Here is an 18,460-nt window from a genome sequence, read left to right as displayed (position 1 = left end):
CTCTTTCCTGCAGGTGCTTCAATCAAGTAACATTTAGTCTAAATAAAAGTAGAGTATTTTCTCTTGGGAGCTGTTCTATGAGGACGCAACTGGACAGGAACGGTCACCCACCCCAGTCCGCCATCTCGAGTGAGGCCTCCTGCCCTTTAGATTTGCAAAACCACAAACTTCCAAAACACTGACAGTTACCTACCCAACAGCAACATCACTGACTGACCACATGGAACAGAGAAACCAGGTCACGAGATCTCTATTTTCACCTCTCCACCGCACAGGGAGTAGCCTGCTATATTATTCGGCTGTGTCGTGGCTATTATTTAGCATTTCCTACTCACGCGTGTCGAATATGTTCATAACCTTTATATTCTTGGTTCAACATGCATCAATCGTCCTCGTCTGTATCTCCTGCTCACCTTGACATTCTACCGTCTTCATGTCTGGTCATCTCTATCTGAAGTCATCAAGCTCTGTGCGATGGCTCTGTGTCATTTTCCAACTTTCAAACAAACAAAAATCCATTTAATGCTGGCCCATGCCTCCTCTCTTGCTCTGGCGGAGCCATAAGCCCTCCCAGTAACCAGTACCTGCCAGTCTATACATACACACTTGGTCACCTGAAGTGCCGCCCACTGATTTTAAGACAGAAGCCAAAACAAAATGCTCCATAAATAATTGCATATCAAAAAAAAATCAAACCTTAATCTATATTGATCTGAAATGCTTCAGAAACAAAGCAAGAAACTGAAAATTACAAATAATTCCTACTTGATAATGCCTATTGGAACCCCCTGTCGTTTATAAACAATCATAATGTCATATGAGGATATCTGTAAGCAGTAATTTCTGATTATATTCAGTGCCACGCAATGGTGAATTTCACAGGTTAGGGTTAGAAAAATAATTCTTTAAGCTCTTATTTAAAGACATTCTTCAGAAATAATACTTTTGATGAAGTCTAAGCTGGTTGAAGCCTAGCGTCTGACCCCAAAAACCGTTGACTCCTGCCATCTCGTGGATAAATCTGGTATCACAAGTTTTAGCAAACTACTTTAGTAAAAGTAACAGCGAAACTGATTTGCATTCCATGCAAATCAGTTTCCATTTCCATGTGGAACTCTGTGGTATTGTAGTATTAGTGGTACTGGTAGTGTCGCATTGAACATGGATAGAATGTTGCTGACCGTTTGTCTTTTCTCTCTGGCACAGACACAAGGTAAGAATTGTAACACTTTAATAAACACTTACTCACTTTGATCTGCGTCACTTTTCCTGATTCCCCGACACGTCGTGAATTCCGTCCTTACTCCTATAAACATTTACCCCTGACTTGTATGTTCACCTCTGACAAACACATACACACAATTTTGACAGTGTGTAAGGAGAAAATCAGAACGCTGTGTGTTTTTCCTCCAAATAGAAAATGGAAGTTTATGGCTCTTCTGCCACCGACCAACTTTTAACACTAATTCAATGTGATCAAATTCCAGATTTAATAATTCTTTTTCCCTGCAGTGTGCAGATTGATTATTATTTATTATTAAAGGCAGCGTTTGTTAATTCTTTACGTACAGTGTCTGGTTATCCTAAACTGGTTATTCCTGTCTGAGTTCAGGGAGCCTCCATTTTAAAACGGAATCATTTCCATTCACAAAATGTCAAATTCTTTACTCAAAGTGGTTGTAGTTTCATTATATTACATTACATTACATTACGGTCATTTAGCGGACGTTTTTATCCAAAGCGACTTCCAATAAGTGCGTTCTATTTTTATATTATATTATGATGACATTGCATATGTTTGTACTGTAATATATTATAGTTACTATTATTGGTATTAGTCCAGTAATTAATATTGTGTTTATTTCTCTCTCTCACACACACAAACACACACACACACACACACACACACACACACACACACACACACACACAATTTAATAAAATGTGGAGATTTCAAGAGCTGAAACTGTTTCCACAGATATAACGCTGATTGTTCCAGATCAGCCAATTAGAGCAGCTGTTGGTGAGAACGCTGTTCTTCTGTGCCACCTGGAGCCTCCAACCGATCTAGAGCAGGATATGGTGGAGTGGAGTTTCAATGATCAGACTGTTTGGGTCTATCGGAATAAAAAGGAAAATACCATGGACCAGGCAAAGCAATTCAGCAAGAGAGTAACATTTTCAGGAAACAAGAAGTCTGGAAACATCTCAGTCACACTCCAATCAGTCAACAAGACCGATGAAGGAAATTACACATGTCATGTTGAACGCGGTGGAAAGTCATTTAGAGCCAACATAACACTCCTGGTTGGTAAGTACAACAGAAACATGGATCAAACAGTCACAAGGTCCACATTTTGGGCAGTATTGTTTTGCTCTTTAATCCAACCGATATGCTAAACATTAAAGTTACAGACTTGAATACCCACAACCTCAGTACATTGACTTTATTAGATTGTCGTCACCTGGACAGACACTATGATTTTAACCCAATTAGGTCGTTAGCGACATGTTTTAGTGTCGGGCTGAATATCAGCCTTATCGGATGTTGGACGTGCAGTGTGAGGGTGTGTTGTGTTTTCCCCCAGCAGCATTCTGACAGAAGGATGTTAGTGGCGCTATTACACGCCCTGTCTTCTGTCCTCAATCATGCCAGGTTGTGGATCAACATTCACCTAATTCTTTTCTTAATGGTAAGACAATTTTTTATTTTTTTCACAGAGGAGAAAAGTGAGAAGAAGGAACAGAACAACAAGAATATAACACCGCCGGGAAATCCCAGTAAGTAAGTTCTTCTGAAGAGAACCATCTGTTTTGTAACGCAAACTGTGAGCTCGGCCACAAGATAATTATCTGATGATATTATCCTGTAATGCTAAGGAACAGGATCTGCATGACATCATGGAAATTGATTAAGCTACTTTGATGAACATAGATGGATGTAAGGATGAATGATGTGTGTTTTATTGGAAACAAAGCTGATAACATGAGAATGAAGCAAAATATCTTCCTCAAATCTTTCAGCGGACAACATTGAGCCCACCAAGAGTGCTGGTGCTGTAGTTGGTGCTGGTGTTGGCTTTGGTGTTGTTGTTGCTGTTGCTGTTGTTGTTGTTGCTGTTGGTGCTTTTGCTGTTGGTGCTTTTGCTGTTGCTGTTGTTGGTGCTGTTGCCATTTACAGAAAGTGGAAAAAGCCCAAGTGCAGAGGGAGTGAAACAGGTTTGTGAGTTTATATTATGTATTTCATTTATACAGTATGACAGTATCATCTGCTGGAATCTGCTGACCAGTGTTTCCCTCTCAGGAACTCAAACGGAGGCTGAAACAGTGAGTCTGCCGCCACAACCAGAAGCGTTGGCCATGGGAGGTCCTGCTTCACAGAGTCTGAAAAACAGGAGAAGTAGTCCCTTAAAGCCACAACTTAAGACTAGGGCCAGATAGAACCTCCAACACAAGCTGAGGGATTCCGTTGGCAGCTTTAAGCAAAACACATGTAAATGTTGAAAAGGTGAATGTAAGTGTTTCCAATATGAATTGTCAGTGAATAATGTGAATCTCATCTGTTCTTTTTACACTACACACTCCCTAACAGCCTGTGGTGCTGCCTCAACACGAGGCATCTTGTGTGTCTCTTAATTTTTTCGAAAAATGTTGACAAAAATGCTGAGAAAAAGAAAGGGTATCATCTGTAAATGTGTGTGTACAGGTTATAAAAACTGAGCTGATCTGTTGGAACAGTTTCCAGTTGGTACACAAATATTATAAACTGGGCACGGATAAAAATAACAACAATGATCTACTGACACCGGCTGGTTGTCTGTTTAACACAGAGCGTACAGTTCCATATTCAGGCTCCAGCACATTAAAGAGACTTCCTCCTTTGATGGTCATGATGGGTTGACCTGGATTAGAGCCAATAAACCTGAAGCCCCGCCCCCTAGTCACATGATTCCCAGAATCACAGAATTGAGTGCTACGATTATGTTAAACAAGCAAACGCCTGAATCTGATGCCTGAATAACTGCTTTTTCCCTATTAATAAAACCAAAACCAGAAATCTCATATCTCTTCTGTAAAACATGATGTTCTTCTTCTGATGGACATGTTTTTGTGGGTCGTGGCGCTTCGTCCTGTCTTTATTTCCGTTTCTGAGAAATACCCATCACCTACTTTCATTACCCACAATCCCCATAGTTACTGACAGTAAACACTCAAATGCTCATTTGTGATTTGCAAGGAAATTTAAGTTTTGTTATTTGTTTAATATTTGCAAATGGAAAAAGCAAATCAACAGCGGCCTGACTGAAACTTATTCAATTTAAGCAGGAAAATATTGTCAGCGCATGAGAATTATGATAACCAACCATTTGTTTACATTTACAGCGGGTTTACAGTTCTTACATAACACACAGCATCAGCACAGACAGCAGATTCAGGGCTTTTGTTTCTTACATTTGAAGTACCAGATGATGAAGGAGAGAAGGTCATACCATCATACAAAGATGATTGATTTGACTTGCTTTTTTGAAAGTTGGAGCATTTTTAGATCCAGCTGGAGCGGGACGGAGGACGAGCCAAAACCTCAATGTGTGTTATGTGGCGATGTTCTCAGCAATGACTCCATGAAGCCATCGCACTTAAGCGGCATCTTTCAACAAAACACACATTGCTGAATGACAAACCAGTGGAGTTTTTTGTAAGGAAACGTGATGAACTGAGGCAGTCAAAAAGCGCAATTCAGCTCCATGGTACACCTGTGGTAAAAGCACAGGAGGCTTCTTATCGGGCCAGCCATCGCATCGCCAAAGCTGGTAAGCCGCACACTACCGGCGAACAGCTGTGTTTACCTTTAGCGAAAGGAGATGGTTCAGATTATGTGTGGCAAGAAGATCGCCAAACAGTTAAATTTGGTGCCACTCTCCAATAACACAGTGTAACACACCGGGGGATGGAACTCGGGTGCGTCTCCCCACACAGACATGGCCATAAAGAGGTGAGCAGATTAGATTTTTTACTAGTATAGTATTCTGTGTGAGGGGGCTGCCTGGAGGTCCGTCGACTGGTTGGTAAGTTCAGTAGAGTTAAAACTCACAACAAAGAATCTGATTAGAGAAGAGGGAGAATCGAGGCTGAGCGTGTGTGTGTGTGTGTGTGTGAAAGAGAAGAGAAGAGATTGCACAACAAAATGCTGGGAAGTCCCAGTCGTCCTTAACCCGAAGACTCTAGTAGTCAAGTGATGGCTAAAATGTTGAAACTGCTCATTCATATGATCTTGAATGATTTTGACAAGGTTGTCAAACATTCCATAGATGAGACTTTGGAATGCTGAAAATATTTCTTATTTGCCGGAAACCAATTAGCTCGGGGGTACTGAACGACTATATAAGAGATTTTTTTTAGAAAAACTTTATGAGCACTCTGCGGCTCACTAGGAGAGTAAGATCAGACTAGCTGGCTCACAGGAAGACCACGAAAGAAACGGGTCTGTGAAAAGGTTGGTTTGCATCTTCGACAATACATTGCAGGTTCCATATAAGCGGGTCCGATTAATCTATAGCAGTATTAAATATATCACAACAATATAACTGGAGGAGAGAAAGTTGAGGAGAAGTTCTGTATGTAAAATCAATAAACAGAGAATTCAACAGAAGTAAAACAAATAAGTGTACTTACAGAATTAAAACTACAGGAATTGGAGCATTTTAGATGTGGTAATTGGCTGTATTTCTGCATAATTGAAATTGACTTTTTAAATGCACTAAAGTCATTTTCAAAAATCGAAAAGTTGATGTTAAAAGTTAAAGTTGAAGAATTAGGGGTCAATAAGAGGAGATAACTGATAATGCATAAGAGGTCCCGTCAAAGTACTTGAGCTTGGGTGTTGTCTTCCGAGATCCCGAGAAAGAGACGCACCAGGACAATCACACCTTGCCCAATTCTCAATGAGACCTAACCAAAGTTATAAATTCAGAGATACATAGATAAGAGTAAACAAATAATTTGGACCAATAGAAAGATAGGTGAATTCAAAAGGACAGAAATCTTATAAATCTTAGAATTGCCGCACAAGCTTTTGTTAATTGTTACAATTGCTGTCCCTTCAATATTTAAATTGACAATAGCAGTGTGTGTGGGTGTGTGTGTTTGTGCACAAGTGTGGTCAGTGCTGACAGAATGAATTTGTTTGAAGTTTGAATGCTTGTGTGCCGTGAGGAAGGATGTGTTTCCTGTGTGTGTGACTGCGAGAACAAAAGGGAGCCGTGTGTGTGTCCAGTTTGGGCTCCATTGCAAATATGAAGTACATAAACTCTGAAATTTGAAGCTGAAAATTGGAGAAGAAGTACAACTAGTAAAAACTTGTACCATAAAGTAGTGGTCAAAACTGATGGTTGAATGTTCCTTCTGGCAATATAATCGGTTAAAAACCTGGTGCAGTGTTGTTTTGTTGTGTGCTGCGGGAGCACTGTTGTTGCTGGATTGAAAATTGCTGAAACTAAACTGTTGCTATATTCTGTGCTGTATTGCTATATTCACCCAGTGTGTTGAGACAGATGTGTACGCAGCGCTGTCCTGTGCCCGACTGAAGCATAGGAGGGGCGTATACCACCGAGTGAGCGTGCCTAGACCTCACACACTCGGGCCTCCTAAACAGGAAGAAAGGAGAGAGGCTGACCTCCCTCCTCCCCATCTGAGACTCTCTGGAGTCAGATCCGACCACTTAATATTGTTTGGTTTACACCACACTTTCTGTACATAAACTGAGAGCTGCAATATAGTATTGGCATATATTGTTGCATTGTTTGATTTAAATGTATTACCAGATACTGAATTCAGAATAAGTGCTTAAGAAGAGGTGACTTAGGACGTATAACGATAACTTGTGCTTGAAACATATATGCTGCTTAACTTAGTGAACAAGATCAAATTGTAATTATTGCCGTTCTAAAACTACGCAATTGAGCCTATCCAGGTATAAAAACATCAAAAGACAATATTCAAATTGCTGATACGTACAGCAGAAATGGACGGAATAGCGGTAACCCTCTTGGGAATTAAGTATCCCCTGAGCAAAAAAGACACAGAGAAAGCATCTGTAAAATGGGTAAAGCGAACGAAAAACCTATGCGGTCCCTGGCCAGCTGGAGGCACATTTAACGTCAATGCATGTGAAGCGATGCAACTCAGAATAAAAGACTACAAACCGTCGGACAAAGGCAAGAAAAGACAGAGATAAAGAGAGATAATTATATTGTTCAAAGATGAAGGCACTAATTACAGGAACAGGTTGAGAGAAATTTGAGAGAATTTAAGAGCTAAAAAGGTGAGAACGGAGAGGAAGCAGACAGAGAAACAGCTACTGTCAGCAGATACTGCAGGGATATATCCAAATCTGGCAGGTATCGTTCAAATTCCAGGAGACATTGATTTAGCTCCTTACAGAGCATCTCCTGTCCAATATAAAGAGTCGACTCCAAAAGTTTACAGTAGAGAAAGGAACAAGGAAGTTACAAAGGACAAACCAAAAGTCTTGTATTGTTTTGCAGAGAGAAACCAGGCTCTGAAAGAGAAAGAGGCAGAGGCATATTGGTAGTTTGACCAACTAGGTAAAGAAAACCTGGAACATACTAGGTATCAAGAGATAGAAGTAGAGGCAGAATTGGAAAAAGGGGGAAGAGATGTTAAAGGAGAAGAGAAGACACAGTATATGAAAGAGCAGGGCAAAGTAGGAAGTGAAGCTAGAGGAAGTTACACTGAAGGACCTCGGGAAGTAGAACAGAGAGATATTGTGGCAGGAAGTCTTACATTTGCTGCACGAAGCCAACAGGGGGCCAAAAGAAAAGAGAAAGATTATGACCTTAGATACAGACCTGCAATAAGGCCTCCAGACAGACATGACCCTGGGCAGTATCCAATATTGATAAAGGGGGCACAGGGACAGTATATCCCTTGGCAAACACTTGACCTTGAGGGGCTGATTGCTCGACTTCCTAACGTCCATGAGGGGGCCAGCAAATGGATAAAACCATTCGAGGAAGAGACAGTGGGCAAAATATTGGCTCTTGGCGACATTAAGGCACTGTTGGCCTGAACCATGGGGGTGCCAACGATGGAAAATGTCTTGCGCATGAGTGGCGCACACTGGATGGTTGATCCAATAGCCGATGGAACTGAATTCAATCCATATCGAGCTGGCTTATTGGGGGCCCTGAGGAAAGAATATCCGGTCAAGATTGACCCCGAGGCACTGAAGGGTGAGCTTCTTACTGATACAGAGAATCCAGCTGCCTACATCAGTCCTCAACTGAAAAGATGGAGGCAGGAAACTAAGGAGTAAGCTGAGAGAAGCCCTCTACTAACCACACTGTTCAGAACATCAGTGATAGAGGCCATGCCAAGCCCAGTAAAAAGCAGATCGGATGACGTTGTGGGGCTGACATCAAAGTCGCACAGAGAATTCTGTGACCATGTGGTACATGCCATAGAAAAATACAGAAAGGACGAGGAGAGAATGAGGGCGCCAATAGAAAGACATTCCAAGGAAAGTTGCTCAGCTACAACTAAGTGAACTGACTAACAAATATAAGAAAAAGTTTCAAGCCCCAGTTCTGAACAATCAGTCAGGTGAAAAGACACCTGTCACTCAACCCTCTGCTCCATCTCCTGTCCAACCCCCTCCCATCATCAATGTCTATTCCCAATAGCAACGAATACAACAACAGGCTCCAAAGATGAGGAGACCACCTCCTCTCACCGCAGAGGAGGCAAGGGGGGACCACCTCCAAGACAAGGACCTCCAAAACTCTGCTGGGGATGCGGGCAGCCTGGACACAATCGCCAAAGTTGCCCATCAAACCCGTGGCCAGCTCCCAACTGGACCGAACGGGGTTCTGGTGATCAGCCACCCCAACGAAGACTAACGGAAGACAAACTGTTCTAAAATTCATGTAAATTTGTTAGGGAGAGATGGATTATGTAAATTAAAAGTAAAAAGCTGGTGTTCACCACAAGGTCTGTACATTGACAATTCTGGAATCAATCTTCAAATGAGCGTACCATCAAAAGGAACAAATGTTTATAAGCTGGGGGATATAAATGAACAGATTACTTAAATTCTACAGAAGTGGGAACATTTTAGATTTAATCTAATACATAATAATAGGAAAACAGGGAGCAGCCATAAATATTGACCCCAATCCTTTCATTTTCAGAGTGATACAATGTTCCTGAATCTATAACATACATGACTTTGCGGGTAAATCTTAATTTGGAATCAAAAGACTTGAGAGGTCCTTTTAGGGCGCTGCTAGTTTACTGTTTTATTTTTACTATTTGTATTATTGAGTTGTTTACGCATCTGAAGGTTAAAAGCTCCAGAGTGCCTGTGTGGGCGTACATGTGTTACATGCTCTGTACGATGGTGGGGTTGATGCATAATGAAAGTTTATTATTTTGTTTATTTTCTTATTAGATTGATAGTTGCAGCTGTGGCATTGCTAACCATGTTGATTTCTGATTTGCACAGTGTAGATACACTGTGCAAGGGGGGAAGTGGTGAGAAAAATTAAACAACAGGGATATTGGTCGCCATTTTTGCAGACAATGGTGGATGATGTGCTAGGACAATGGGAAATTTGTGCCCAAAATAATGCAAGAAAAGGAATATTAGCCATATTCCAGTGCCAGAAGGACCATTCAAACATCTAGTCATAGACTATGTTGACATGAGAAAATCAGTGCATGGAAAGCATTACCGTAATTTTCGGACTATAAGACGCAGCTGACTATAAGCCGCAGAAGCTAAATTGAATGATGTGTACATATATAAGCCGCACTGGACTATAAACCGCCGGTTTTTTAATGTTTAATTACCATATGTAAGGGTTCGTGCACAGAGGGGATTGTCGGGAAAGAGGCGGCTGTTTGAGGAAGCTCCCATTTATTAACATTTCAACAAACAAGTTGCATATTTGCATAACGTTTTCAAGTGTTACCATTTAGTGCAATAGTCACATAGCGTTTCAGACACACAAACTTTTCAACTTTCAAACTTAAACGGTGCACTCCCAGCGCACGTACCGGCAGTGATCTACAGCAGTGGTCCTTGGCATGAAAAAGATTGAAAACCACTGATCTACATTATAGCCTACAGTAGTGCCATAACAAAAAACAAAGCTTACAGCGCTTGACGAGGCAATATCAATGGCTAAATTAAATGTTTATTTAAAAGTGCAAAATAAAGTGCCTGTAACACGACAGTAAGCGCGTAAGCCTAAAGTTGCAGTAACACGGCTGCTTAAAATATACGGTTATCAGCCTACCAGAAAAGTCATTAATCCTCGTCTTCATTTTTTAGGCTAAGGTGCAGTACACGGCCGCCTTCCGGAGGACTGTAACCTGTAAAATCCATAGATTTAGGAATTCCCCTAGTGGCCGTTAGCTGTAAAAATCCATAGATTAGCTGCACCGTTATACAAGCCTCAGGGTCGAAAAATGGGGAAAAAGGCGCGGCTTATAGTCCGAAAATTACGGTACATGGTAGTAATAATTGATCGCTTTAGTCGTTGGGTTGAAGAAATAGCATCAAAAGACCTAGGGTCAGAAACTGTTGTTAAGTTCTTGATAAAAGAAGTAATTCCACGTTTTGGTATACATTCAGAAATAAGTTCAGATAATGGATCAGCATTTGTGTAGAACGTAGCTCGAGGAATCTTACAACAGTTAAGAAGCAGACAAAGGTTGGTAAGTGTATATCATCATCAGTCTCAAGGGACGGTCAAAAGAGTTAAAGGGACTCTAAAAGGCAAAGCAGCACAAAGCACAATTGGAATGATGCTTTACCACTTGCACTAATGAGTTATCGCATGCAAACTAACAGAAGCACACATTTAACCCTGCATGAGATGCTGACGGGTCGACCCAGGCCAACACCGCATTTGAGAGGACCCTATAAGGGACCTCCGCTTGAGCAGGTAACTGCCATACATGAAGTCATCTATTTACAGGAAAAAAAGCAGGGTTCCTGATTCTAGTTCAGCAGCAGAGAGCCCGGGGGCGCCAGGAGACCAGGTCTACATTAAGGTCTACCAAAGAAAATGACGCGAAGGGCCGTACACAGGGCAATGCCAACTGCTGTCCAGGTGGAGGGAAGAACTACATGGTACCATCCAAACCACTACACCAATGCCCATAGAGCTGAAGTCAACATCTAGCATTGCTACGCATGAGGACATCTATATCAACATATATGAACTTTGCACTTCCTGTATCAGTATCGGGTTGATATATGTATACTCTGTATCAGCATATTAACATGCATTTGTTACTCATGGTGTTTGCATCTGTATTGGTAAATGTAGGAACTACAATATTCCTATAGGAAGAAGTCTTGATTGTGTAAGTTTATGCAAATCTCATTTTGATCTTATTTTCAGTTAAATAGGTAATTCATTTACTCAGAATCACAGTTAAGCATTTCAAATTTCAGTTCTACATTGTTGGTTTATAATGTTGATCTACACACAACTGTGCACCGCAGGCAGATGCTGACTTGACAGGATCTGCTAGGCTTACATTCTATTTATAACCTATTTTTATGTATGTAACCTATTTTTATGTATGTATTGTTATGGAACCACTACCAGCGCAAAAGCGTGATCGCCCATGATTAAGTTGAGAGGCAAGGGGGTCATGAGGGAATTTTTCTAGCATATTGATGCTAGTTTTTGCCCGTCACTGGTTGTTTGGTTCCAGCTAAAATATGTATATCATCATGTTGGCGATATTGTAATCGCCAAAGGGGGGATTATGTGGAAGAAAATGTACTATATTCAGGACAATAGTATGCAAGTTAACCGTGTGTTCTTGGCAATCATTTAATATTATGTAACTGTTCAATATCAGAAAGGAAGTACACAAGTTGTTTTTAACCTTGAGTGTTTTACCAGAATCGTTCATCCATCATCAGCGAGGAAGCGTCATTGTGTCTTGCCAGGTCACCGCGACATGGTTACTAAGGTAGCCAGGGCCAACAATAGAACAATGGAAAGGCCCCCCCCTGTAACTCCTTGATATAAACTGATGTTGGCTCTATGAAGGGCTAGTGCCTATATTCACTATGACGTGTAAGATAGCACTCATGTGTGAATGATTAAATGAAGATACGCAGCCTCAACTGTCTCCGCAAATTGATATATAGAATTATACTATAAGGTACGCGGCGATAAAAAAAAAATCGTAACCGTGAAATGGTACACCTGTGGTAAAAGCACAGGAGGCTTCTTATCGGGCCAGCCTTCGCATCGCCAAAGCTGGTCAGCTGCACAATGTCGGCGAACAGCTGTGTTTACCTTTAGCGAAAGGAGATGGTTCAGATTATGTGTGGCAAGAAGATCAGCAAACAGTTAAATTTGGTGCCACTCTCCAATGACACAGTGTCGCGGAGAATAGGAGCGATGGCGGATGACGTAAAGAAGACGCTAATTGGACACATTTAAAATAGGAGCTTTTATTCCATCCAACTGGACGAGACCACCGATGTTGCCGGTTTGGCCAATTTACTTGTATATGTTAGGTGTGAGCACGATGGTGCAGCTCAGGAGGACTTTCTGTTCTGTGAACCACTGCAGACCAGAACTACAGCAGAGCACATATTCAAGCTCCTGGGCGCCTTTGTGCAAGAAAATGGGCTTGATTGGAAAAAGTGTGTTGGAGCCTGCACAGACGGCGCCAGGGCGATGACAGGTCCCCACAGCGGAGTAGCAGCTCGAATTCCTGAGGTGGCGCCAGAGATGAGATGGACTCACTGCAACATTCATCGTGAGGCATTGGCGGTGAAGAAGACGCCTGACGAGTTGAAGTCTGTGCTGGAGACGGCTGTTAAAACTGTGAACTTTATTAAGTCCCGGCCGATGCATTCTCGCCTGTTTTAGTGTGTGGCTCAATCAACTTGCGTACTTGTCAGACATTTTCTCTCGTTTAAACAAACTGAATTTGGGGCTACAGGGACTCTCCATCAATGTGTTTGATGTGCAGGACAAAATTAACTCACTGCTTAAAAAGATGGAGTTGTTTGAAATCAAGGTCAAGGCAGGTGATGTTTCAGCTTTCCCTGCTTTGGAGAGCTTTTTGTCTGACAATGACCTGGCCCTTGAAGATGGAGTCAGGGACAACATTGTTGCACACCTTGTCTCACTCAGACATCAGTTCCGGGAATATTTCCCAGTGATGGCAGAAGGGAACAACGGGATGAGAAATCCGTTCAACATCGGAACCTCTGAAATAACAAAGGACTTCACTGTAGGTGAGCAGGAAAGTTTAATAGACTTGTCTTGTGATGAAACATTGAAGACTGCTTTCAGGAAGCAGCCACTGTTGGACTTTTGGATCAAGCAACACAGTGAGTACCCTGCACTTTCAGACAAGGCCGTTCGCTTTCTGCTTCCTTTTGTGACCACATATCTGTGCGAGAAAGGCTTCTCTTCACTTGCTGTCATAAAAACAAAATACAGAAGCAGGATGGATGCTGAGCCCAACCTGAGACTGAAACTTACCTCCATTGACCCAGACATCAAAGGACTGTGTGAACAGAGGCAGGCACACCCTTCTCATTAGGCCTATAAGAGTTATAAATAGTTGCCCAAAGGCTGTGTGTGTTTGAAGTACAGTTGTTTGTGTTTTTGAGTGAAATGCACTTTTTTATTAATGTTCTGCTGTTTGTGTTATTTTGAGAGAGTTCTAGTACCAATGATCAAAATAAATAATATCCTAATGAGGAATAAATGTGCTTCCTGTGTGCACCTTGTATAGCAGCTGAAGAGGCTCGGCCTACGCTACTGTATTGTAACATCGGCCATAGTGATGGTACTTGGAGAGCCAAATATTTTCTGAGGTGGTTTTATTAATGATTATATTCAGTGCCACGCAATGGTGAATTTTACAGGTTAGGGTTAGAAAAATAATTCTTCAAGCTCTTATTCAAAGAATTTTTCAGGAATAATATTTCTGATGAAGTCTAAGCTGGGTGAAGCCTCGCGTCTGCCCCCAAAAACCGTTCACTCATGCCTTCTCGTGGCTAAAATTGGTATCCCAAGTATATCTACGGTATCACAAGCTAAAACAGGTATTACAAGTTTGGTATTACAAGCAAACTACTCTGATAAAAAGTAAAAGCGGAACTAATTTGGCTTCCATGTCCCTGGAACTCTGTGGTATTGTAGTATTAGTGGTACTGGTAGTGTCGCATTGAACATGGACAGAATGTTGCTGACCGTTTGTCTTTTCTCTCCGGCACAGACACAAGGTAAGAATTGTAACACTTTAATAAACACTTACTCACTTTGATCTGCGTCACTTTTCCTGATTCCCCGACACGTCGTGAATTCCGTCCTTACTCCTATAAACATTTACCCCTGACTTTTATGTTCACCTCTGACAAACACATACACACAATTTTGACAGTGTGTAAGGAGAAAATCAGAACGCTGTGTGTTTTTCCTCCAAATACAAAATGGAAGTTTATGGCTCTTCTGCCACCGACCAACTTTTAACACTAATTCAATGTGATCAAATTCCAGATTTAATAATTCTGTTTCCCTGCAGTGTGCAGATTGATTACTATTTATTATTAAAGGCAGCGTTTGTTAATTCTTTACGTACAGTGTCTGGTTATCCTAAACTGGTTATTCCTGTCTGAGTTCAGGGAGCCTCCATTTTAAAACGGAATCATTTCCATTCACAAAATGTCAAATTCTTTACTCAAAGTGGTTGTAGTTTCATTATATTACATTACATTACATTACGGTCATTTAGCGGACGTTTTTATCCAAATCGACTTCCAATAAGTGCGTTATATTATTATATTATATTATGATGACATTGCATATGTTTGTACTGTAATATATTATAGTTACTATTATTGGTATTAGTCCAGTAATTAATATTGTGTTTATTTCTCTCTCTCACACACACACACACACACACACACACACAATTTAATAAAATGTGGAGATTTGAAGAGCTGAAACTGTTTCCACAGATATAACGCTGATTGTTCCAGATCAGCCAATTAGAGCAGCTGTTGGTGAGAACGCTGTTCTTCTGTGCCACCTGGAGCCTCCAACCGATCTAGAGCAGGATATGGTGGAGTGGAGTTTCAATGATCAGACTGTTTGGGTCTATCGGAATAAAAAGGAAAATACCATGGACCAGGCAAAGCAATTCAGCAAGAGAGTAACATTTTCAGGAAACAAGAAGTCTGGAAACATCTCAGTCACACTCCAATCAGTCAACAAGACCGATGAAGGAAATTACACATGTCATGTTGAACGCGGTGGAAAGTCATTTAGAGCCAACATAACACTCCTGGTTGGTAAGTACAACAGAAATATGGATCAAACAGTCACAAGGTCCACATTTTGGGCAGTATTGTTTTGCTCTTTAATCCAACCGATATGCTAAACATTAAAGTTACAGACTTGAATACCCACAACCTCAGTACATTGACTTTATTAGATTGTCGTCACCTGGACAGACACTATGATTTTAACCCAATTAGGTCGTTAGCGACATGTTTTAGTGTCGGGCTGAATATCAGCCTTATCGGATGTTGGACGTGCAGTGTGAGGGTGTGTTGTGTTTTCCCCCAGCAGCATTCTGACAGAAGGATGTTAGTGGCGCTATTACACGCCCTGTCTTCTGTCCTCAATCATGCCAGGTTGTGGATCAACATTCACCTAATTCTTTTCTTAATGGTAAGACAATTTTTTATTTTTTTCACAGAGGAGAAAAGTGAGAAGAAGGAACAGAACAACAAGAATATAACACCGCCGGGAAATCCCAGTAAGTAAGTTCTTCTGAAGAGAACCATCTGTTTTGTAACGCAAACTGTGAGCTCGGCCACAAGATAATTATCTGATGATATTATCCTGTAATGCTAAGGAACAGGATCTGCATGACATCATGGATATTGATTAAGCTACTTTGATGAACATAGATGGATGTAAGGATGAATGATGTGTGTTTTATTGGAAACAAAGCTGATAACATGAGAATGAAGCAAAATATCTTCCTCAAATCTTTCAGCGGACAACATTGAGCCCACCAAGAGTGCTGGTGCTGTAGTTGGTGCTGGTGTTGGCTTTGGTGTTGTTATTGCTGTTGCTGTTGTTGTTGGTGCTGTTGGTGCTTTTGCTGTTGGTGCTTTTGCTGTTGCTGTTGTTGGTGCTGTTGCCATTTACAGAAAGTGGAAAAAGCCCAAGTGCAGAGGGAGTGAAACAGGTTTGTGAGTTTATATTATGTATTTCATTTATACAGTATGACAGTATCATCTGCTGGAATCTGCTGACCAGTGTTTCCCTCTCAGGAACTCATCCGGAGGCTGAAACAGTGAGTCTGCCGCCACAACCAGAAGCGGTGGCCATGGGAGGTCCTGCTTCACAGAGTCTGAAAAACAGGAAAAGTAGTCCCTTAAAGCCACAACTTAAGACTAGGGCCAGATAGAACCTCCAACACAAGCTGAGGGATTCCGTTGGCAGCTTTAAGCAAAACACATGTAAATGTTGAAAAGGTGAATGTAAGTGTTTCCAATATGAATTGTCAGTGAATAATGTGAATCTCATCTGTTCTTTTTACACTACACACTCCCTAACAGCCTGTGGTGCTGCCTCAACACGAGGCATCTTGTGTGTCTCTTAATTTTTTCGAAAAATGTTGACAAAAATGCTGAGAAAAAGAAAGGGTATCATCTGTAAATGTGTGTGTACAGGTTATTAAACTGAGCTGATCTGTTGGAACAGTTTCCAGTTGGTACACAAATATTATAAACTGGGCACGGATAAAAATAACAACAATGATCTACTGACACCGGCTGGTTGTCTGTTTAACACAGAGCGTACAGTTCCATATTCAGGCTCCAGCACACTAAAGAGACTTCCTCCTTTGATGGTCATGATGGGTTGACCTGGATTAGAGCCAATAAACCTGAAGCCCCGCCCCCTAGTCACATGATTCCCAGAATCACAGAATTGAGTGCTACGATTATGTTAAACAAGCAAACGCCTGAATCTGATGCCTGAATAACTGCTTATTCCCTATTAATAAAACCAAAACCAAAAATCTCATATCTCTTCTGTAAAACATGATGTTCTTCTTCTGATGGACATGTTTTTGTGGGTCGTGGCGCTTCGTCCTGTCTTTATTTCCGTTTCTGAGAAATACCCATCACCTACTTTCATTACCCACAATCCCCATAGTTACTGACAGTAAACACTCAAATGCTCTTTTGTGATTTGCAAGGAAATTTAAGTTTTGTTATTTGTTTAATATTTGCAAATGGAAAAAGCAAATCAACAGCGGCCTGACTGAAACTTATTCAATTTAAGCAGGAAAATATTGTCAGCGCATGAGAATTATGATAACCAACCATTTGTTTACATTTACAGCGGGTTTACAGTTCTTACATAATACACAGCATCAGCACAGACAGCAGACTCAGGGCTTTTGTTTCTTACATTTGAAGTACCGGATGATGAAGGAGAGAAGGTCATACCATCATACAAAGATGATTGATTTGACTTGCTTTTTTGAAAGTTGGAGCATTTTTAGATCCAGCTGGAGCGGGACAGAGGACGAGCCAAAACCTCAATGTGTGTTATGTGGCGATGTTCTCAGCAATGACTCCATGAAGCCATCGCACTTAAGCGGCATCTTTCAACAAAACACACATTGCTGAAAGACAAACCAGTGGAGTTTTTTGTAAGGAAACATGATGAACTGAGGCAGTCAAAAAGCGCAATTCAGCTCCATGGTACACCTGTGGTAAAAGCACAGGAGGCTTCTTATCGGGCCAGCCATCGCATCGCCAAAGCTGGTAAGCCGCACACTACCGGCGAACAGCTGTGTTTACCTTTAGCGAAAGGAGATGGTTCAGATTATGTGTGGCAAGAAGATCGCCAAACAGTTACATTTGGTGCCACTCTCCAATAACACAGTGTAACACACCGGGGGATGGAACTCGGGTGCGTCTCCCCACACAGACATGGCCATAAAGAGGTGAGCAGATTAGCTTTTTTAACTAGTATAGTATTCTGTGTGAGGGGGCTGCCTGGAGGTCCGTCGACTGGTTGGTAAGTTCAGTAGAGTTAAAACTCACAACAAAGAATCTGATAAGAGAAGAGGGAGAATCGAGGCTGAGCGTGTGTGTGTGTGTGAAAGAGAAGAGAAGAGATTGCACAACAAAATGCTGGGAAGTCCCAGTCGTCTTTTACCCGAAGACTCTAGTAGTCAAGTGATGGCTAAAATGTTGAAACTGCTCATTCATATGATCTTGAATGATTTTGACAAGGTTGTCAAACATTCCATAGATGAGACTTTGGAATGCTGAAAATATTTCTTATTTGCCGGTAACCAATTAGCTCGGGGGTACTGAACGACTATATAAGAGATTTTTTTTAGAAAAACTTTA

At 41.3% G+C, this 18,460-nt stretch overlaps 2 protein-coding genes across 2 annotated transcripts; both read left to right on the top strand.

The window, feature by feature from the left end:
- Positions 1 to 116: 116 nt before the first annotated feature.
- LOC143010639 (uncharacterized) lies at positions 117 to 4,041 on the top strand. The gene is made up of 5 exons (XM_076163050.1): positions 117 to 1,213; positions 1,979 to 2,311; positions 2,722 to 2,781; positions 3,025 to 3,219; positions 3,305 to 4,041. Exons 1-5 carry the CDS (start codon positions 1,162 to 1,164, stop codon positions 3,439 to 3,441), a joined length of 777 nt encoding a protein of 258 aa, XP_076019165.1. The 5' UTR covers positions 117 to 1,161; the 3' UTR covers positions 3,442 to 4,041.
- A 10,123-nt stretch (positions 4,042 to 14,164) lies between these two features.
- Positions 14,165 to 17,347, top strand: LOC143010638 (uncharacterized). Its single transcript, XM_076163049.1, has 5 exons — positions 14,165 to 14,299; positions 15,035 to 15,367; positions 15,778 to 15,837; positions 16,081 to 16,275; positions 16,361 to 17,347. The coding sequence occupies exons 1-5, from the start codon at positions 14,248 to 14,250 to the stop codon at positions 16,495 to 16,497; spliced, it is 777 nt and encodes a 258-aa protein (XP_076019164.1). The 5' UTR covers positions 14,165 to 14,247; the 3' UTR covers positions 16,498 to 17,347.
- The last annotated feature ends 1,113 nt before the right edge of the window (positions 17,348 to 18,460 follow it).

The sequence above is a fragment of the Genypterus blacodes genome, unplaced genomic scaffold (genome assembly GCF_046128005.1).
Source record: "Genypterus blacodes isolate CSIRO-AG114 ecotype Tasmania unplaced genomic scaffold, CSIRO-AGI_Gbla_v1 ptg000129l_1, whole genome shotgun sequence".
Lineage (NCBI taxonomy): Eukaryota > Metazoa > Chordata > Actinopteri > Ophidiiformes > Ophidiidae > Genypterus > Genypterus blacodes.
The sequence above is the reverse complement of the archived record's forward strand: the minus strand, read 5'-3'. Positions and strand labels throughout refer to the sequence as shown.